Raw genomic sequence first — 22,266 nt, 5'->3', positions numbered from 1 at the left:
ACTTCCAATTTTTACCGGTAGAGAAGTAGATATGATTTGTAAAAAATTAAAACTTATTTATTTTGAACCAAACCGGATCAATGTTTTGAACCAAAAATCAAACCGGGAAAACCTGTATTGACGAGCCCTCTTCTTCTTCTTCAGTTACACGATTCAGTGAAGCTGCCTCACTTACTGGTTTGATACTGCCAAGTTTTTTCGCTTTCTCAACTCTTCCTTCTATGGTTATCTTCCTTGAAACCCTAATTATCCTTATTCCTTCTATAATAGACTTGGTTTAGTGAAACCTCTCTGCTACAGTAAGACAGTGTCTTTTGTCGTAGCGAGTTAATAATCTTGTTGCTGGTTATTGCAAGGTTGGTGCTTTGAATATCATCATGTCAGAGACTGGTGATTTATGTCTAGAACTTCCCAAAGATGATCCCTTTTATCACCATAAAAAGGTCTAACTTGCTAATTTCTCTGCTCTTCTTTTATCTTAATACTCAACTCCATTAGCTTTTGCCATGGTAGTCTAAAGATTGGATCTTTCATGTGGCAAAAAATTAAACATTTTCTCATGTTTCATTGATTGTTTGATGTTTTATGTAAATAAAGTTGAATTTTCTTATGATTTTTGTCTGTAGAAGTTCTTGAGTTGCAAAGGTGTAGGCGTAAAGGAAACATTGAACCTCAGTGGATCATTATCTCAACAGCTTTTGAATGCTGCATTGGAAAAGTTGCTTCAGTTTGGACGAATAGTTAACCTCGATAAGGTAAGCAAATATCGAAGGCCGTTGTAGACATTGAACCTCAGTGGATCTTACCTTTCTAATGCTTGTGAAGTTGCTTAGATGATGGATTGAGTGAAATGCAGGTGGAAGTTTACTTTGGTGAGGATGCTTGTACTTCAGCAGGAATTTACAGTGTTAGAAATGAAATCTCAGCTCTCAGCTGGATCCTTTCGCTCATACCGGTTTCTTGTGAAATGCAAACACAAGTCGATACCTTCGAAGCTCTACGAGCTGCTGTAAAAAGTAGAATCAGTGAGGTTGTTGGAGCGGAAACGGAGAGAGCTAGAGTTTTTGATAGCTATAGATGTGAAAAGGAAAGCAGATTAGTAGAATGGGGTCAGGACAATGGAGTCAAAACCAAATTGCAGATAGCTCGTAAGCTTAGCGGTTTTTCTGTTATGAAGTTATAATTTCAACAATGATGGATAGAGATTTCAGTTTATTACAATGTGTTTTATTTGGATAGACATTGATGGCTATGGACGAGGAGCTATCGCTAGTGAAGACTTGAAATTTGGCGATGTTGCTTTAGAGATTCCTATCTCAAGTATCATTTCTGAGGAGTACGTGTTCAACTCCGACATGGTATATCATTTTTTTCATCCTGATTTCAAGATTGCGTCAGTTTCATCATATCAATGTTATATGATGAGTGTTCTCTTGTCTTCAGTACCCAATATTGGAGAAGATTGATGGGATTACATCTGAGACAATGGTGCTATTATGGACCATGAGGGAGAAGCATAACCTGGACTCGAAATTCAAACCATACTTTGACTCTCTTCAGGAGAATTTTTGTACTGGTAAAACTGTTTGGATAACTAAATCCGCAATTCTTGTAGCAGTATTTGTTTAAAAGAGTTAACAAACATTGATTCTCATTGCAGGTATGAGTTTCGGGGTTAATGCAATCATGGAGCTTGATGGTACATTGCTTTTAGATGAAATAATGCAAGCTAAAGAAGTGTGACTAGATCTCGTCTCTTTTCTTTCGGGTTCTGTGATCTGTATTATGTTCTTGATTCCATTGACCATTGTTTGTATATCTGCAGCTTTTGCGTGAGAGGTATGATGAATTGATTCCTCTTTTATCGAACCACCGGCATGTATTTCCACCGGAGCACTATACATGGGAACATTACTTATGGGCTTGCGAGTTGTATTACTCAAATAGCATGCAAATCAAATTCCCTGATGGAAAGCTGAAGACTTGCTTGATTCCTGTCGCCGGTTTTCTCAACCATTCGGTATGCTTATTCTCTCTTTCTGGTATACTAAAAAACTCCTATCACTTTCCGGGTTGATAATTTGGCGGGTTTGCAGATATACCCACACATAGTGAAATATGGAAAAGTATGCGTTGAGACGAGTTCCTTGAAGTTCCCAGTCTCAAGGCCTTGCAACAAAGGGGAACAATGTTTTCTTAGCTACGGAAACTACTCTAGTTCGCATCTGTTAACATTTTACGGATTTCTACCAAAAGGCGATAATCCGTATGATGTCATTCCCTTAGGTAGCTTACCCTACCTCATTCTGAGATCACTCAACCTTGTTACATGTTTTTTGCCTAAATTTGTATCTCTTCCTTGCAGATTTTGATGTCATTGATGATGAAGACACTGAGACTGAGTTTTCTTGGACAACTCACATGGTACGCGGGACTTGGCTATCGAGCAATCACGACATCTTCCACTACGGCTTGCCTACTCCATTGTTGAACTACTTGCGCAAAGCTCATGGACTTGATCATCATTCCGAAACAGATGTATATAATCTTCAATCACCTTCGTATAATTACATCTCTATCTCTCTGAATTTAACACTTTAGATATTTATCTCTTTTCTTGATTCTTTTAAGCTATGGAAGAACTTGGAAGTTGAGATGGGAGTACTCGAGAATCTCCAATCCACATTCGATGACATGATGCAAAATCTTGGCGATGCGGATTCTATCGACAGGTAAAAGTAGTTGTATTTAAGTTATACGAAAGCTGAAACAGAGTGGCGAATTACTTAGTAATCCGCCTGGCTTTACAGAGAAAACGCGGATTGGGATGTTAAAATAGCGATGGAGTTCAAAGAACAGCAGAGAAAGATTGTGTCTTCCATTCTTGATTCATGTTCTGCAGGTATCAAACTAGTTCTAGAATTCATAACTAACCCACCGGTTTTAGCCAAGCTAGAATGATATGAGAACCTGATCTTGTTTCAGTTTAATATGAAATGTATCTTCTTGACAAAGTTAAATTGTATGAGTTAAAGACTTTAGTTACATAATTTCGAATTGGTTCAATGAAATTAAACCAAGATTGACAAGTTTTATTCTTTCTGATTCATCATCGTCGTCTATATAATAATAGACATCGTCCCGCTCGTGCCATAACTCAATATTATAGATGATCACAACGGACATTCCTCTGTTTTTTGCTTATCGAGTTGCTTCAGAGCATGATTATAGGTGGGTTCTTAGAATTTGCTCTTAGCAATATTTAAGTAATTTATTTGTAAAAGTGATTGTTAAGAGATAGTATTTTTGAGTTAAGATTTTTGTGCGATTAATGGTAGGCTCTTAACATGTGGTTCTTAGAAAAAAAAATATTAATATAAAAATAAAATTTATAATTATAGAAAATTTAATAATTGTTACAAAGTAAAAAAATTAAAACATACATGAGATACAATTTATAACATAAATAACATAAAACATAAATGTTTTAAACTTAATTTCTGGAATATTTTGTCCATATATGCTCGACCAAATCATTCTTCAATTGTTGATGCATACCTCGATCACGAACTCGAGCTCTATTGGTCATCATTCCGAAGAAATTTGAAGGCATATCTGTAGAATATGTGAAATCCACCCGTGAACTTCCTGCAGATTCCGCTTGTTCGAATTCGGTCGTATCAAACAGAGTATACCCATCTCGTTCGTCTTCTACTATCATATTGTGAAGTATTATACATGCTCGCATAATATTTCCTATTTTTACCTTATCCCAAAGAAGAGCCGGATTTTTGACAATGGCAAATCGAGCTTGCAAAACGCCAAAAGCACGCTCGACATCTTTACGGCAAGCTTCTTGATGGGTTGCAAATAAAAATGCTTTCTCAGTTTGTGGAAGTGAAATAGATTGGATAAAAGTAGCCCATTTAGGATAAATGTCATCCGTGAGATAGTAACCCAAATTATACTCGTTCCCGTTGACTGTATAATTCACTGCTGGTGCTCGCCCTTTTAAGATGTCATCAAAAACCGGAGAGCGATCTAGAATATTGATATCGTTTAAAGTACATGGCGGTCCAAAAAACGCATGCCATATCCAAAGATCTTGGGAAGCTACAGCCTCTAAAACGATCGTTGGTTTTCCAGAGGCACGTGTATATTGTCCTTTCCAAGAGGTAGGACAATTCTTCCACTCCCAATGCATACAATCAATGCTTCCCATCATCCCGGGAAATCCTCGAATCTCTCCAATAACGAGTAGCCGTTGAAGATCTTCTGCAATGGGTTGTCGTAAGTACTCATCTCCAAAGCAATAAATAATTCCGTCAACAAAATGTTCCATGCACTTCATCGAAGTGGTTTCACCAATCCGCATGTATTCGTCAACCACATCAGCCGCTAAACCATATGCAAACATACGAATTGCTGCTTTACACTTCTGTAGTGTAGATAAATCGTTTTTTCCTGTAGCATCTCTTTTTTGTTGAAAGAATGGAATTGTGGAGAGGCGATCAACAACACGCATGAATAATGGCTTATTCATTCTAAAACGGCGTCTGAATAGATTAGGAGGGAAAGTTGGATTTTCTGCGAAATAATCGTTCCATAACTGGATGTGTCCTTCTTCTCGATTTCTTTCAATATGGACTCGTTTTTTCCTCGGTTTTGCGGCTTGCTGACGATCACCGTAAGAATCCAAAGAATTATCCAACGCTTGCTGGAAAGCATTGGATAAAGCATTAGATAATTCTTCGTCCAACGCTTCTTCGAAATTGTAATTGGAAGATGAAGCCATTTTGTATGTATAATTTTTAGGAAGAAAAAGATTTGGGTTTAGAACAAGATATTGAAGTGAAAAGAAATAGAAGATGATATTTGCTTATGGAATAAATTATGGTTTAGAATTGGTTTTAGATAAGTAATTGGTTGTGGTTCAACGATTTGGATTTCTTTTGTTGTGAGTTTGTAAGAAAAAGTAGACTGAGGAGAAGAGATAATTCATAGCAACATGAAACTTGTGATATTTATAGGCAATGTTCTCAAATAATACATGGTTACAAAGCATTTGTGACTTGTGGTACAAATCAATTTAATATTTGTGGTTACAAAGAAGTGAACAAATATGCTTGGTCCGTGACCAAAGAGAGAGTATCAAGTGGTCCAAAAGCTTGCTGGAAACTTGTGGTTACAAAGAAGTCTTGTGGTGTCCAAGTACAGATTCAGACTTGTCCTCTTCTTCTCCTTTCACGTGAACCTGCACATAATTCATACCAAGTTATTGCAAAAACCAGAAGTTAAAAGACATGAAAGAAATTGAAACATAAACAAAAAGATACAAATCAAATTGAAACATAAAGACATAAAAGAAATTGAAACATAAACTTCATTTAGCAAACATAAACCAGAAATACAACCACAATTTCAAATTGAAACATAAACATAAAGACAGAAATCCAAGCAAGAAATTAAAAGCATATACATAAATATAAAGACAGAAATACATGAGAGACATTCAAAGCAAAATCTCCCTAATTAACTTGTTCTTTAGTTCTTCCTCAATTTCAGATAGAGGATCTGATTTAGATAAAAGAGATTCAAGCAACTTCGAGTTGGTAAGTTCCTTTCTGAAGGCATGTTCTTGCTGCTTCAAAGCAAACTCTTTTTGCCTTATCTCCCATAAAGCCTGAATCCTTTCTACAGCCTGCCCTTCTTCTTCTACAAGTGGCGCAGTTGTGGCAGGCTTTTTGAGTTTTGCCTTGGCTACCTTAACACCAGCAGGACGAGATTGAGATGCTTGAGACTCATTATGGGCTTGTGAAGCTTCAGAATCTATCTTTCTTCTTTTATTCTTGTCAATGGATTTAGTGGACTGCTCTTGACACCACTTCTGCTCATTCCTCAACGCTCTCCATGCATGCTCCAAGTTGAACTTATTGTCGTAGTCAGCCTCAAATATCTGATGCGCAAGCTTAATCAGATCGTCATCATTCATACCACTTGACACATGTCCTACTGCAGCTTGGAAAGAACCCACAAACTTACAAACAAGCTCATTTATCTTGGCCCACCTTTGTTTAAAGTGGGTTGGCTCTCTCTTTTTCTCACCAGATATATTGGGACTTGCAGCATAATATGATGCAATCCTCTTCCAGAATGCTACTCCTCTTTGCTCATTGCCAACAATGGCATCTTTACTTGTATTAAGCCACGCAGATATTAAGACTAAATCTTCTTGACTTGTCCACTTGTTCCTCTTTCTTGGTGTGGATTTAGCTTTGGCGCTTCCACCTTGAGTTGTAGCTTCTGTCGCTTCTGTCCATTGGGTGCTGTAGGCAGGGAGATCAGATTCACCAAGTCTGATACTTGGTGATGCTGACTCATAAGCATTGGGGTTTAGGCTTCCTCTTTCTTGTTGACTTGTTAACATCTCCATGAAGCCAGCAGAGTTAGTATATGGATTCATCTCCAAGAGTTTCAGGGAGTTGACAAAGGGAATTAAAGAAAATGAAAGATGAGAGAATGAAAGAGAATGAAAGAGAATGGGAGAATAAAAGAAGAATCCGAGAGAATGAAAGAGAATGAGAGAATAAAAGATGATTCTCGGAGAATGAAAGAGAATGAAAGAGAATTGGAGTTTCTGAGAGTGTTAAATAGATTGACAGAGAATGAAAGAGAAAGAGAGACTTTATGTGTTAGTGTTTGTTTACAGTTGTGGGTAACAATCAATGATACACTTACTTCTAAACCCTAATGGAAACCAAACAAGCATTGATCAATTAAAAACTGATGTAGACAATCTAATTCAACATCAAACTGACAGAAAGCAAACAATTAAAAATTCTTTTAAGATGCATTTATCACTAAATTGACACAACCAAAACACTCAAGTCTCACCTAATATTAACTACAAAAATAATCAATGTTCTAAATCAAATTCAAGATAGCTTCTGTTACCTTAATGTCTGACCATTTAACGCAGCTTCTGATCCTCACAGTCCATCTCCTCTCCGTTCTCTCATCTTTGTGTCCAATAAACACCATATCTCACAATAAAAAGAAAACAATAAATCAAATTCAAGATTAAGAAACAATACAGATTAACATTTGAAATAAAAATCACAAATATAATGAAGACTAATCACTACACAAAGCATTTATGAAGTACAATCACTACACAAAGCATTTATGAAGTACAATCACTACACAAATCATTTATCTGATGTAGACATTCTAATTCAATTTCAGGTAGACAAATAGCAAACAATTAAAGACACTCTAAAAGCATTTATCACAAACTGACACAACCAACAACACTCAAGTCTCACCTAATCTTAATGAAGACTAATCAATATGCAGCAGCTAACAAAAGCTCAATTATCTCAACAGTTTCCGGAATATTAATCATCATCACAAATGATCCAACAAAGTCTTAATCCAAACAATCATCCACACATCAAAAACAGAGTATTACCTGACATTCATGTTGAAGAACATGACACAACTGCACTGCTTCTTTAAACCAAGTGCTTCCATGAACTCCACTGCTTCTTTAAACCGACATTCATGTTGAAGAACCTACAATATTAAGCATATACAATCAACTTTTATAGTCTGAGAACATGCTTCCAATTGACAATGACTTAAACATTACAGAATATAGATTAATCATGCTTCTAATTAGACAGCATCATACACTTAACAACAAAGAACACTATTTCTCAAAATCTAGAAACCCTTATTTAACAAATCCAAAGAACACTACTCAGAAATTACTTAAACAAAAACAACACTGACTCAATCATGCTTCCAATTAGCCAAATATTAGAGTTAACAACGAAAAACATATTTTCCCCAAATCCCGAAACCCTAATTTCAAAAATCTGAAGAACCCTAATTTGAAAACTCTTTTAATATATACATCACACACACACTCAAACATGCTTCTAATAAGGCAAACAATAGACTTAACAACGAAAAACCGATTATCCCCAAATCCCGAAACCCTAATTTGTTAATCCGAAGAACCCTAATTTGTTAATACGCAAAATACATCAATTCAGACACCAAATGAGACATGCATACCTTGAATAATATAGAACTGAAGCAGAGATTCCGATTTCGAATCGAAAATCGGAGATCTTGTGAACTTCTCTCCGATTTCTAAACCCCACCTCGCCGAATACATCAGCCGAGCACGCCGTCGCCACCAGAGTCGGTGGAGATGATGGGCCGACGGAAGAACGACGACCGGAGTGGAGGAATCTCCGATATCAAACGATTTCCGGAAATCATCGGGATTTCTCCGATTTCTCCGTTTTCGCGAGAGAGAGAGAGAGAGAGAGAGAGAGAGAGAGAGAGAGAGAGAGAGAGAGAGAGAGAGAGAGAGAGATAGAGAGAGAGAGAGAACACGGAAAAAATAAAAACGCGTGTGGTTTTTTTCCATTAAATATTTCTCGGATTGCCCATTCACAAGACGCCACGTGGCTGTCTTTTAAGCCAACTTTCGTTCCTTAGCTAAGGAACGTTTGTTAGTGATAAAGGGAAAAAATGATTAATGTAATCAATTTATTCCTAAGATTTTGCTAACATACTCCCTATAATCATGCTCTAACATATATAAGATTGGGCTTTTTTGGGCTTGGCTGTTAAAATCATTGAACCCATAAGCAGAACAAAACCCTAATGGCCTAATCTCTGCGTCTCCAATTCTCAATATAAAACTGTCTTCTTTCTCTTCTTCACCAAACAACGCTTCTCTCAACATATCTGATAAGTTCTTGTGCTAGCCCTTCACATAGATAAGTTCAAGATGACTTAATAAGTTAATAAACACAAGAATGTAGCATACTAGATTTTACCTCGCGGTGTACCGCGGGTCGATTTTTTAACTAAAAAATTAAATTTTAAAGTGTATTTTTTAATATTGTTTATTTTGTTAAGTGTTTAAGATTGTATAATTGTATTTTGATTGTTAATTTTAAGATTTCATCTGTGATATTAATACCGTCCCACGGTATTAATATCGATCCAAACCCGTCCCACTATATAACTCCGTCCCGTGAAATTAAACATCATTTTGTTATTTTTAATAATATTTTATTTAATAGACATATAATTCGAGTCAATTTAAAAGTTTGATTTTATATATATATTTTTAAATTTTAGTTAATAATAATTAATTTTATATAATAATTTCTGAATTAATTGCGTATGACCAACGGTCAAGATTGAAGATTAAAAACCGGATTAAGATTTGAATGGCCACGATTAAATGTAGGGATTGTTGAGATCTTTTAAGGAAATCGAATTGAATATGGATGTAATTGTGGCAAGGATTAGTTATGTTTAATATATTAGATTAAGATTTTTGGAAATGATTTTTTATGTTAATATCTTTGATTTAATTTTGAAAATCTAAATAATTAATGTCAATGACATTTGATCGTAAATAAGTTGGAACTCCATGATTTATTTCATAAATGTCTCCAAAAATGTATATATAGATTACTCCTAAACACATCTCGAACTTATCAACATGTAGGTGTAGATAATGTGTATTGCTCATATTTCCAAGAGAGTATACAGCCTTATATATACATCAAGCATAGGGAGACTCTAGTGAGCATATTGATGCATGATTTATATTTTTTGCATATGTTCTAATAGAGAGTAATGATTGGCCTTCTAGGAGTAAGAACTTGCTAGTAATCAATGCAGCTACTAACATTGAACTATATAATTGCAAGTTTGCAACACATAAAAAACCCGGGTTCTAATCCTCAAATCCCATGGTGATCTCCTATTTAAGCATATGCATGATGACACATAATATAGTCTCCGGCTATATCCTCTAATAGTTTACTGTGATTCGTTTTCAGTTGGTGATTAAAATTTGGTTTGTCATCATTTGTAACAGGTGAGCGTTTGAGCCGTTGGGTCTCGGCTGGATGCTTCATGATGGGTGTGTCGATCATTTTCTTTTGAGTGTCAACTTCTTACTTACAGAACCGGTTCGTCTAGATTTTTACTTGTTTGAGATGCTCATTTTTCTGTATGCAAAAAGATTCCAAGGGGTTGTTGATGAAACCGAAAGAGTAGAATATTATCCTCGTTGGATTATGGATATGATCTTGTATTTGGAACAATTGTGTCTGTTATTTTAATGTGGCGACAAGTCCATAAGCTCAAACATAGGAATTAGAAGAACATAAGAAATTGGAACCAGCTATTAAAACGCATCTTTGTCGCAAAAGAAGAGGGTGATCACATCACATACGTTACTTGAAGTTTTGCTAGTTTGATTGAACTAATGAGAGCATCAGTTAATAAAAACCAAACATAATTAAAAACTCATACTAAATAAAACATAAAATCAAAACACTTGAATTCTAATAAAGCTTTGAAAATGGTTCAATGGAGCGCTGCGGACAGGACTGAAGTTAGACCGTTATGTACCTAATCTACCATTCACAACATCGGACCAATATGTGGTATTGCATACTAAACATCTAGCCACTACTGGATTTTTTCGTTTGCAGCTTCATTAACAATCTCTCAATACAAAGTATTCATACTCTCATAGCTTCATTAATAAATTAGTTGTTTTTGGTCCCACACTATTAATAGTTTCAATCAAAAGAAAAACCAGTTAGTTTATAGGTTTATATTAATCTAATACGTGGTTTTGTTTCTCTTACACTGAAAACACCATAAAAATGAAACTATTGTCGTTTGTTTGGTATTAATTGTTGATATTTTTTACACTATATGGAGGCCTCCAAGCCCACCTCTTGGTTGCCATTGCCCGATCACTTGCTATTTGCGAGTTACATGTCGATTACTTGCGAGTTACGTACGAGTTATTTACAAATTATTTCTTTTTTTTTCATGTTCTTCATCCAATTAGCAAGTGCAAATTAGTGAAATACCTTGAATTCTATAGAAATAAAAAATGTCATATTTTTAGTTGAATCAAATATGTGATCCGAGATGTTGAATGGAAAGTGGATATCTCGATCTTGTTAACCATTTAACTCCTCCTGACATTCAACAACTAGCCTTCCGCTACTCCAACATTTTTTAGAGAGGAGTATTAATATCATGGGGGTCGTGAACATCATAAAACAAGGATGTTATAGCCTAAAGTATAGATCTTGTTATATTCATGCTGATAATTACACCGCATTCTACTGTACGATTGAGTTCATCTACCTCATAATCTACTAAACAAGAACTTCCAACACATTTTTGAAGAGGACGAATGAAAACATGCAATTTTTCTATATTTATATTGATCATTAGTATTTTAACAACATTTTAATATCTAACGTTTCTCGAAAAATTAATACTTTTTAACAACTTTTCATTATATATATATATATATATATATATCTTATTTTTTCATCTATTTTTAATTAGTTTTAAGTTTTAAGTTTTTACTAATTATTAAAACTAACTAAGTGTCATTAACTCAACTGATAAAGATCTTAGGTGAAGCTTAGTGGTCGCCGGTTTGAGTGACGCTTGGAACGAAACTAATATTTCATGATGTGGTTTCGGGCCTGGAGGGATTACGGGCTTTGGTATAGAACCTCTTGGTATTAGAAAATTATAAAAAAGGTAAAAAAATAAAAATAAATAAAACTAGTAAACATGAAAAAAGGTTTTAATCAACCAACATGGTTTTGATTGTCATATGTTTATCAGACTAATTCAATAGAAATTTGTGGCAATTTACCACTAATGTCCTATGATAATTTGTAACAATTTTATGAAAATACCTTTGTTATTCATAGGCGCTTTTTGCAGGTTCTTTTTTGGTTAATTTAGTTTCTTTTCAATATTTCAGATACATTTGATCTGATGTAAATAAAAGTATAATTTTAAATCTTTCATTTTTGTGTTCGAGTCAGTTATTATTTTCATAGGGAAGAATAATTAGTTATATACTTATATTCATATTTGTTCGTTTAATTTGGATCGATTAGTTACGGAGAAATTTCAAAGTTGATATAATCTGTATATATACTAGATTACTAGGACAGTGAGGAAGAGAGACAAGTGTTTGCTTAATACCACTATACTCAAGTAACTCAACGCATGTAAAAGTAAAAAAGAAGCAAATAAAAGCCGAAGATAAATCATAAAAAAAAGAGATAAATCTCGTTTATTTAAAGATAATGATTCTTAATAGGAGCATAAACAAACAAGTGTTTATGTTTTGTTTTTTTTTTTTTTGAAGAAACACATTCACTTATTTGCCTTGACTTTGGCATGGAGATTGTCAAAGTAAGCCTTAGAGTTGGCCTCAAAAGCATCTCTAGGGATATGAGTAGAACCACCAGAACCGGGCGCAACCATATTCCCAGGACCAGGAGCAGTGCCACTGCTTGGGGTACTGCTGCTCTGAGCTACCGAACTAGCTTTTGCGCTAACATCTTTCTTGTCCATTTTTACGTTTCAACTCTTGACAATATGTGAGCTTGTTTGGTATGGGTTTAAGACGAGATTTATATATTTTAGTTTGGTAGTGCGAATGAATGTGACGGAAAGGTGGGAGAATTTATAGATGAGATTTGTTCAAATTAGTCAAATTAACACTTCCCAAGATTATCACCATTTTCTGGTATTAAATTATATATCGTGAAAAGCAATTGTAGTTAATTGCATGGGAAATTTAATTGGAAAAGGGCAAGTGACTTTCTTGGAAAGCTACTTGGAATAACGTTTAGTGATTTTATTTTAAATGACTCTTGTAAATTGAATTAACATATTTCATTACAGAGAATATATGCTCTAGTACCCCATGAAAAGAAAAAAACAAAATAGATTTCTCATTTGTTTAAATTATGATCTTTACAGGAGAATCATTACATAGTACTATAGATAGCTTGCATAAACAAAGAAGGTGCTTATGTTTCTAAACTACATTACACTTTTCACTTATTTGTCTTGTCCTTGGCGTCCACTAAGGTTTAGGGATACCTACAAAATGATTGTCTCAATTAAAACCATTACAAGAAGCTGAGACAGACCTCAAAAACGTATCAATCCTTGGCCAGGAAACAAGAAACTTGATAGATATACAAATATCTCCGTAAGCATTCATAAGTAGTGAGGATCCATATTATCTTAATTCCTAATAGCTTAAGTCATATGATTTGAAATAGTTATATTTACTTTTTGTACTAGAGCTTGTCCTTAAACAAGTTATCTCAGGAGACCAGAGGGGTATGTAAGAGATTGAGCTTTGTCTCTCTGTTTACATTTCCTACTTCTGTTCTTTATAACGATATCTTTAACTTATTAATTTTCTCTTGTTTTCCAATCTCACTGACCTTAACTTCAACAAAACCCACCAATATGTTGTATGTTCTCTGGTTAGAAACCCCGTTGGCGATATTAGTTTGTTTCTCTCTGACCATTTAACTGAATAAGAGTATTTTCTCTCTGACCATTTGTTGTTTGAGATATTATTTTTATTGGTATTGATAAGACATCTCTTGCTTTAGTTTAATGACACAAATACTTCACATACAGTGTCGGCTCATGAGGGAGGGTGAGCCGGCGAGAGGTTCCATCTCGTGCCCTAATAATTTAGAGGCTTATTTTAAAAATATTTGAAAAAATTAGATTTTTAACTAGAAAACAAATCCAGGAAACAAAAAACTTCTATGTGTTTTTTTTTGTTTTTATAGCAAAATTGTTTTATCGAAATACATAAAAAAAGCTTTTCATAACAAAAAGTTCTGTAATAAAAATTTATGGGAATAATATTGAGACCGCAATGTTCACATATATGACGTTTTAGCATTTTACCACATAAATTTGGATTTTGGGACGGTTTTAAGAAATTTAGAGATGAATATTTTGGATAACAGTAAAAAATAGAGATGAATATATTAGATCATTCAAATAATTAAAAGAAAACTGTTGATGTAAAAGCTTGAACCTTGAACTGTTTATGCGGAATCTCTCACTAGTTCACTCTTTGTTCGATCACTCGTGTGTTTAAACAGAGAAAGTAAAACAGACACAAGCAAATGTTAACCCAGTTCACGTTCAATGATGAACGCTACGTCTGGACCGAGATTTCCCGGAAATCCACTAGAAAGCTTGGTTACACAAACCCTTAGAAACGAAACTGAAAACTCTCAGCTGTCTCTCTTGCACTCACTCTTCCTTAACCCTAATGTCTCACTTATTGTTTGTACCGAGGTTGTAACAACGAATAACTATAGGATTTTCGGGGAGAACGAAGTAACTTCTTTATTAACGACGAACGAGATCGGTTAGTTACAGGGAGAAATGACGAACGTACAGACGATGAGCTACGAACAACCAACGAACGTATACGCAAAGAACTATGACTAACGAACGAAAGTTTACGAAGAAAACTACGAACGAAAGTATACGCTGTGAATAATTCTCTGATCCTCTGGATATTAACCACTGTCTTTTCTTGTTACAAATAGTGTCTTATTTATAGGACAATCATTGTGACCTAAGGTCTCTTCTGTTCCCTCAGCAAATTACCATTTTACCCTCCAAGCTTGGTGGGCTGAATTGGAGAGACAACAGGCCCGATAAATAGTTGGGTCTTTGTTTGGGCCAAATGGCATTTTGTGGGTGAAGCCCATATCCAACAATAAGCCCCCCCCCTAGTCAAGCAGACGAGAGTTTTCTTGAGTCTGGTGAACGTGTCTTCTGAATTGGATATATGTTGATTTGGCATAAACAGGGGCGCATGGCTTTTTCCGGTGATTTGTGCCGTGGGCACGTTTTTCGAGGAGCGCAGAGCTCGTTTCGACGATTTGTGCCGTGGGCACGTTTTTCGAGGAGCGCGGAGCTCGTTCCGGTGATTTGTGCCGTGGGCACGTTTTTCGAGGAGCGCGGAGCTCGTTCCGGTGATTTATGCCGTGGGCATGTTTTTCGAGGAGCGCGGAGCTCGTTCTGGTGATTTATGCCGTGGGCATGTTTTTCGAGGAGCGCGGAGCTCTTTTCCTTATCCTCTTTGCTTTCTCTCCCTTTTTTCTTGGTTGTGGGTAGTTTGGTGAAGAAAGTGGATCGGTGAGCTTTGGTTCGTCGGATTGGATCGGTGGAGAACCGTGGTTCGGCGAGCTTGGTCCGTGGTTCGGCGAGCTTGGTCCGTGGTTTGGCGAGAAGGACCGTGGTTCGGCGAGCTTGATCCGTGGTTCGGCGAGAAGGACCGTGGTTCGGCGAGCTTGGTCCGTGGTTTGGCGAGAAGAACTGTGGTGTGACCGTGGTTCGGTGAGAAGGACCGTGGTTCGGCGAGCTTGGTCCGTGGTTTGGTGAGAAGAACCGTGGTGTAACAGTGGTCGGTAAAGGAAACCGTGGTTCGGCAAGGACCGTGGTTAGCGAAGGAAACCGTGGTTCGGTGGGAAGTTTGGTTCGGTGGAGTGCTTGGTTCGGTGGGGCGCTTGTTCGGTGTGACCTGCGGCTCGTTCGGCGTGACCCGCGGTTCGTTCGGTGTGACCCGCGGTTCGTTCGGCATGACCCGCGGTTCGTTCGGCGTGACCCGCGGTTAGTTCAAAGTGACCCGTGGTTCGTTCAAAGTGACATGCGGTTTGTTCGGCGTGACCCGCGGTTCGTTCGGCGTGACCTACGGTTCGTTCGGCGTGACCCGCAGTTCGTTCGGCGTAACCCACGGTTCGTTTGGTGTGACCCGCGGTTTGTTCGGCGTGACCCGCGGTTCGTTCGGCGCGACACGCGGTTCATTTTGCGTGACCCGCGGTTCGTTCGGCGGGACAAGGGCGTCATTCTGGAGAGCTCATTTAGCAAGTTCGTATGACAGACTTCGTATGTCGGACTTCGTACGACAGACTTCGTATGTCGGACTTCGTGCGACAGACTTCATATGACAGACTTCGTACGATAGACTTCAGACTTCGTATGATAAGGTTTGTTCGGTGGAGTTCGTACGTCACGGCGAAGGAGTCTTGGTACGGCCAGGACGACGAAAGTGTTTTTGTACGCTCAAAGCTGACAAGCTCAAATGGCACGCGACGGTTGAATCGCTTACGATTACTGATCTTTGCGACGATGATCTTGAGCCTTTTCCGGAGTTTGCGGATGGCGTGCCTACGGAGGTAACCGAGGCTGGAGTGGGGGAAGATGGTACCTAGGTCGCTGATGCCTTGGTGATCTCTTTGAGTACGAGAATTTGATGTTTGTTTTTTCTTCTTTCAGTATTCGTAGATTTTATCCGGCTTTTTAGCATGTTGTAGCTTGTCGGATCGGCATTATGTACTGTTGACCCTTTAAATGTACTGTGGTCGTATCGTTGTTGTAGCAGCTTCCTTTTATTGATGAGAAGGTGCAATTGGTTCTTGTTTTTGCTTGTTCTTGATATTGTACTTATTGTAATTGCGGACAAGGTGCGATCTGCAGCTCAGCTTATCCCGTCTAGTCGTTTGACTTTTACGTGCTAAGAGAAGCTGTTTATGCCTTTATCATTTTTGTGCAAGGTAATCCTCGGCTGATTTTGTGCGAGGTATCCTTGGCGTTTTAAGCTTAGTTTCGAAACGTATTATGGGGCAAGACGTCTCTTGACTTATCCTGTATACGTTTGAGCCGAAACGATGAACTTAGTAGAAAGTAGACAAGGCGGACTCGTTGTACTATATATGTGCGGTTCTGGTGTCCGGCTTATCCTGTGGGTGCTATGAGGTCGGCAAGAACGTGCAAGCCGGAGCTTGGCTTATTATGATTCGACCGCCTGCTAGCTAATGCGAGACTGGCTCGGCTTTTAGTCCTTACCGAAGTAAGGATGTGGATTATTTCGCCACTGCATCCATGTGGAACGTGTTTAAATCGAACTCCTGGCCAGGGAGACGATGTGGGAGCTGGTCGATCGTCGAGACGGACTCGTTCAAAAGAGCTCGTTTGTATTAAGTACGTTGGCGTTGATTTATACTTGTGATTTGATGATGTGAGAGCAGATCAATCGTCGAGACGGACTTGTTCGAAAAAACTCGCGTAAAGTATGTCGGCGTTGATTTATACTTGTGATTTAACGATGTGGGAGCAGGTCAATCGTCCAGACGGACTCGTTCGAAAAAGCTCGTGTTAAGTATGTCGGCGTTGATTTATACTTGTGTTTTGACGATGTGGGAGCGGATCAATCGTCGAGACGGTCTCGTTCGAAATAGCTTGCGTTAAGTATGTCTACATTGATTTATACTTGTGACGATTTTTTTTTTTTGTTATAGCTGTGCCCGGGAAGGGCTGCCTACGTACCCATATGAAGGGATCAAGCCAACCGTTCATATTGCGAAAAATAGTATTCGGTAAGGTTTACAGGTTTTTTTTTTTTTTTTTTTTTTTTGGCGCGAGGGAGACGCTATTAGTAGTAGCGTTTGAGATTTGGGGAATTCAACGAACGAGGAATAGGAGTGTCGTCCATCGATAAGAGTTCGTAGACGCCGGGTTTAACGACTTTGGAGACTAAGTAGGGGCGCTCCCAATGAGCGCCTAACTTTCCAACATTTACTTCGACGGTATTTTCAAAAACCTTGCGGAGTACGAGATCACCTTCGGCAAAGTCTCGAGATTTCACCTTCGTATTGTAAAATTTCGCTGCGGCCTGCTGGTAGTTCTGGATGCGTAGGAGAGCTTGGTTGCGTTGTTCTTCGACGGTGTCGAAGTTATCGAGGAGCATTTTGTCGTTGAGTGAATGATCCCGGACGAGCATGGATCGTCTAATCGTGGATAGGCCGACTTCAGATGGCGCCTTGGCTTCCAGCCCATAAGCTAGGGAGAAAGGCGTTTGGCCAGTCGATCGGCGTGGAGAGGTGCGGTGCGACCACAATACACCACCAAGTTCGTCGGCCCATGCTCTTTTTTATGATTATAACCGGAGAAAGTATCCATGAAGGAGAGCAATTTGTTATCGGGAGTAGCTTCAACGAGCTGGTCGATTCTTGGGAGAGGGAAACTGTCCTTCGGGCAAGCTTTATTGAGATCGGTAAATTCAATGCAGACTCGCCATTTGCCGTTTTTCTTCTTGACGACGACAGGGTTGCTCAACCAGTCTGGATAGCGTACTTTAACTATGGATCCCGCGTCGAGCAGTTTCTTGACTTCTTCATTGACAGCGGTGGCGCGTTAAGGACCAAGTATTCGTCGCTTTTGCTTTACCGGTTTATATATTGAATCGACGTTAAGCTCATGGCAAGTAACTTCCGGAGCGATTCCTGTCATGTCCGCCATTGACCATGCAAATGTCATAACATTCAGACAGAGGAAATTGACGAGATCGTCTTTAAGCTGTTGCAGTAGGTCGGAACCTATACCAACGCATCGAATAGGATCACTTGTATCGATATTGACCTGGACCACAGATTCGGTTGCTGGGATAGATCGCGCGTTGCGTTGCTAAGCAGGTTCGGCAATCACAAAAGTCCTCGCGTTCCGTAGTTGGCGTTCGACTATGAAGCAGGTACATGCTACTAGCGGATCACCCTTCAACGTGTAGATTCCATGTACAGTCGGGAATTTGACGCATTGATGGTAAGTAGATGCGATGGCTTTCATTTTGTACAACCATGGGTGCCGAGGATGACATTATAAACGATTGGTTTATCGACGACAGCAAAATTGAAGCAGTGCATCGTTCCACCGACGTAAATTGGCAGCATGATAGTGCCGACAGTCATGACCGTGTCTCCGTCAAAGCTAGTTAATGTTTGGACGTTGTGTTTGGCTGAGCGCAAATCTACTCCCACCTGTATGCGAACATCTTTGAAAATGACGTTAACTGAGATGCCTGTGTCGATGGGAACTTTGGTGACGACACTTTCTCCAATAATCAATTCGACGACTAAAGGATCGTTATGCGGACCCGTCAGACTGGCTGCGTCGGCTTTTGTGAACGTGATTGGTTCCGTATTATCGAGAGTTGGCGTGCTATTTACGATCCAATTGCGGTGAACTTCGACTTGGCGTCGATAATTCCAGATTGATCGGATAGAATCTCGACATGTCGTTAAACCGCCCATTATCATGTGAATGCGATTCCAGGGAACCGACGCATTATCATCATGTCGTGGTCCATCACGGTTTCTCTTAGGGGGCGCGGGTCGTCGATCGTTGTTGCGAGGCTCTTCTGTTCGCTGCCGGTCATTGCATCTGTTATGGTCATCCTTTTGAACTGGGTGGTATAAATTATCCTTGTGAGCGGCTACTTGGCATCGTTCATATTCGACATCGAGGTCGCCTTTTTTGCATTTTAAGAGAAGTAATAGTTGGAGTTATCGGCATTCATCGGTCGAGTGACCAGAGACTTTATGGAACTCGCAGTACGCTTGATTGCGTTTTGGATCTGTTTCACGATAATATTTGTTCCATGGTTTCGAAGGTTGTGAGTCTGAACCATCAATGGCATACGTCGCTGCTTTCTTAGCTTTGTCACTTTTAGCATAATCCTTGTCGTAGTGTTGGCGAGGTTCATAGTGCTCGTCATTGGACTTATCTTTCGAACTTGATGCTTTGGGCTGTCGTTTTGCCATCGCGGCCTTCTCTTCCTCGATTTCGATGAATCGATTAGCATGATGCAGAGCATCCTCCAATGTTGCTGGTTGAGTAATCACGAGATCTTCTCTGAATCTAGACTCATACGAACATGCATTACGTAGAGCGGCGATCGCGGCGTCATCAGTTATGGTAATGCTGGAAACGACTTTCTTGAATCGCTCAATGAATTCCCTCAACGGCTCTTTATCTTTTTGAGACATGGTCCATAAGTCGGCATTCGAAACACCCTTGACCATAAATATGGAGTGATGTTGCAAGAAAACGGAGGTAAGCTGGTGATAGTTGTCAATCGTATTGGCCTCGAGTCGTGAGAACCAGCTTAGCGCGTCTTCGAATAGGTTTTCCACGAGTAACTGGCAGCTACCAGCGTCACGCTCCACAGCAGAGAAATGGGCGCAGTTGATCGCAATACTAAGAGACTTCAGGAAAGGCTTCGGGTCAGTGAGACCGTTGTAGGGAATAAGCTTGACCTTGTTTTTGACATGGTGGACGCGTACTTCTGAGATGCGTGTTGTGAAGGGTGACCCCTGCATCTCCTCCAGTACCTTCTCCAGTTCTGGCGCGGAGCTGGTGGCTCGGTGCATTTTGGATGACATTTCCTTCAGTATTGTGTTCATACGTTCCAGCTCCAGATCGCGCGTTGGGTCGCTACTCTCAGCATGTTGGTTTTGGAGACTTCGGCTGCTTGGCAAGGTATGGCCGTGCGGCAAGCCTTCGCGAGGATGCTCGTCGACAGATCCTATGATAATCGACGCCGGCCGGCGGCATTGGTTCTCTGAGCGTTCGGCAGCAGGGGTGCGTGGAGACGGCAGTCCTTCCTTGTCGTCGCGATGAGGGGTGCGTGGAGACGGCAGTCCTTCCTGGTCGTCGCGATGTTGAGAGTCACGCCTACGTCGTCGGATTCGTTCGATTTGAGCTTGGGCGGCAACTTGCGCAGCTATGAGAGCGTCAATCCGTTCGGTCGTCCGCGCGTCTTGACCATCCAGTCGGTCCAAGATGGTTTGCATAAGGTCATCTAGGTTGGTGCCTCGGTTGGCTGCTACGGCATGTCCGAGGGCGGCGTTGTTGGCAGCGTCTGCTACTTCGGCTGCTGCTACTGCTGCTACGGTGGCAGGTGCGGCTGGATGTCGTTCGGTACGCATAAGATGTGATTCGGCTCGAGCGGCCGCTGGGTTCTCCAGAGGTAGCACCATCGTGTCGGGCTTTGGTTGTACGCTCGTGTCTGTTCCTTGATCGCTTGAGGTGTCCGTCATGTCGTCTTGATCTTCTTGGGACATCAATGTCGTTCATCCAAAGAAAAGCTTCGAACTAGCCCCACGGTGGGCGCCAATTGTTTGTACCGAGGTTGTAACAACGAATAACTATAGGATTTTCGAGGAGAACGAAGTAACTTCTTTATTAACGACGAACGAGATCGGTTAGTTACAGGGAGAAATGACGAACGTACAGACGATGAGCTACGAACAACCAACGAACGTATACGCAAAGAACTATGACTAACGAACGAAAGTTTACGAAGAGAACTACGAACGAAAGTATACGCTGTGAATAATTCTCTGATCCTCTGGATATTAACCACTGTCTTTTCTTGTTACAAATAGTGTCTTATTTATAGGACAATCATTGTGACCTAAGGTCTCTTCTGTTCCCTCAGGAAATTACCATTTTACCCTCCAAGCTTGGTGGGCTGAATTGGAGAGACAACAGGCCCGATAAATAGTTGGGTCTCTGTTTGGGCCAAATGGCATTTTGTGGGTGAAGCCCATATCCAACACTTATATCCTCCTTTTATACAACTACACTCACCGCCACACTCCTCTCTCTCTCTTCGTACTCTGTTTCAAATGCAAAGAGAAGGAGACAAAATGACTGAACCTTTGGCTTGAGGTTAATTACGTCTCTAGCCTTGATGAGTTGTAACACGAAGCACGTGCGCCTCTCGTGACTTCGTTTGCTTCCACAAGCTGAGACCTTCTCTTTGGGTTAGAGTCTTTATGACACTTAACGCAATACTTCCACAAAAACTTTTAAGAAATCTTGGAATTATGATAATTGTTTTGGGTAATTTGAACACAAATGCCATAAAATTCAAATACCCTGTCTCAGTGTGCTATATCTAACATGTCTTATGTCGAAAAGTTATATAGTCTGGAGAACGTACAATAATGTCAAATGACAGTATAATGAATTATGTCTTCAAATAATATTTATGGATTATATATTATTCCTTTGTATTAACTAGTGTCTACTTTTAATTCATTGTTCCTCGCGGACTATATATATATATGTATTACAAATATTGGACCCTTGTTTTTTTAATAATGGTCAAGGTAGTTAAATTAGGTTTAGTGGTTAAAACTGAAACCACCTCATAGTCATAATAGAGGGTGTGACTAAGATTCCAACTCGAAGCATACAATAATGAGCATTATGGGAGTTTAGTAGCTAACCAGTTCTATTTTCTTAAAGATTTTTCTGGTTTGATCTTTTTGTTATGGTAGTTTAGTAGATAATAGTGAGCATTATGGTAGTTTAGTAGCTAAATAGTGAGCAATAATAGCACTCATGAAAAAGAAAATTTTTTTTTAAAAAAAATAATAATAGCACTCATGTAAAAGAAACGAAATAGCAAACATAGTCGAATTTATTATTTATGTAATTTTGAAAACATGTGATATGAGAGATTGTTACTAATTTTAATGAATAGATGAA

At 39.1% G+C, this 22,266-nt stretch overlaps 5 protein-coding genes across 7 annotated transcripts; 1 reads left to right on the top strand and 4 right to left on the bottom strand.

Annotated features, from left to right (window-relative positions):
• Positions 1–32: 32 nt before the first annotated feature.
• On the top strand, positions 33–10,165 carry LOC9320256. 2 transcript variants are annotated; one of them, XM_002886213.2, is made up of 12 exons: positions 33–224; positions 357–443; positions 627–755; positions 857–1,148; positions 1,240–1,358; positions 1,444–1,576; positions 1,661–1,737; positions 1,826–2,020; positions 2,097–2,286; positions 2,366–2,538; positions 2,632–2,732; positions 2,811–3,100. In XM_002886213.2, the coding sequence occupies exons 1-12, from the start codon at positions 222–224 to the stop codon at positions 2,959–2,961; spliced, it is 1,650 nt and encodes a 549-aa protein (XP_002886259.2). In that variant the 5' UTR covers positions 33–221; the 3' UTR covers positions 2,962–3,100. The 2 variants fall into 2 exon arrangements, with proteins under 2 accessions (XP_002886259.2, XP_020887608.1); XM_021031949.1 differs by adding an exon at positions 9,917–10,165 and having other exon boundaries at positions 146–443; positions 2,811–2,902.
• Positions 3,488–8,343, bottom strand: LOC110230057. 2 transcript variants are annotated; one of them, XM_021031950.1, is made up of 4 exons: positions 8,083–8,343; positions 7,472–7,575; positions 6,955–7,043; positions 3,488–5,254 (listed from the first exon to the last, which is right to left on the bottom strand). In XM_021031950.1, exon 4 carries the CDS (start codon positions 4,793–4,795, stop codon positions 3,494–3,496), a length of 1,302 nt encoding a protein of 433 aa, XP_020887609.1. In that variant the 5' UTR covers positions 4,796–5,254; positions 6,955–7,043; positions 7,472–7,575; positions 8,083–8,343; the 3' UTR covers positions 3,488–3,493. The 2 variants fall into 2 exon arrangements, with proteins under 2 accessions (XP_020887609.1, XP_020887610.1); XM_021031951.1 differs by lacking the exons at positions 6,955–7,043; positions 7,472–7,575.
• Positions 10,166–12,046: 1,881 nt separating the features above from the next.
• On the bottom strand, positions 12,047–12,731 carry LOC9322325. The gene has a single exon (XM_002884143.2). The coding sequence runs from the start codon at positions 12,448–12,450 to the stop codon at positions 12,250–12,252; it is 201 nt and encodes a 66-aa protein (XP_002884189.1). The 5' UTR covers positions 12,451–12,731; the 3' UTR covers positions 12,047–12,249.
• A 6,401-nt stretch (positions 12,732–19,132) lies between these two features.
• LOC110229725 lies at positions 19,133–19,803 on the bottom strand. Its single transcript, XM_021030484.1, has one exon. The coding sequence runs from the start codon at positions 19,788–19,790 to the stop codon at positions 19,272–19,274; it is 519 nt and encodes a 172-aa protein (XP_020886143.1). The 5' UTR covers positions 19,791–19,803; the 3' UTR covers positions 19,133–19,271.
• Positions 19,804–19,913: 110 nt separating this feature from the next.
• On the bottom strand, positions 19,914–21,199 carry LOC110230170 (the record flags this gene model as incomplete). The annotated part of the gene is made up of 1 exon (XM_021032182.1): positions 19,914–21,199. A coding segment is annotated over exon 1 (918 nt), but the record flags the coding sequence as incomplete, so codon positions are not given.
• Positions 21,200–22,266: the final 1,067 nt, after the last annotated feature.

The sequence above is a fragment of the Arabidopsis lyrata genome, assembly GCF_000004255.2.
Source record: "Arabidopsis lyrata subsp. lyrata unplaced genomic scaffold ARALYscaffold_3, whole genome shotgun sequence".
Lineage (NCBI taxonomy): Eukaryota > Viridiplantae > Streptophyta > Magnoliopsida > Brassicales > Brassicaceae > Arabidopsis > Arabidopsis lyrata.
Note: the sequence above shows the minus strand (reverse complement) of the source record. Positions and strands in the feature narration are given on the sequence as shown.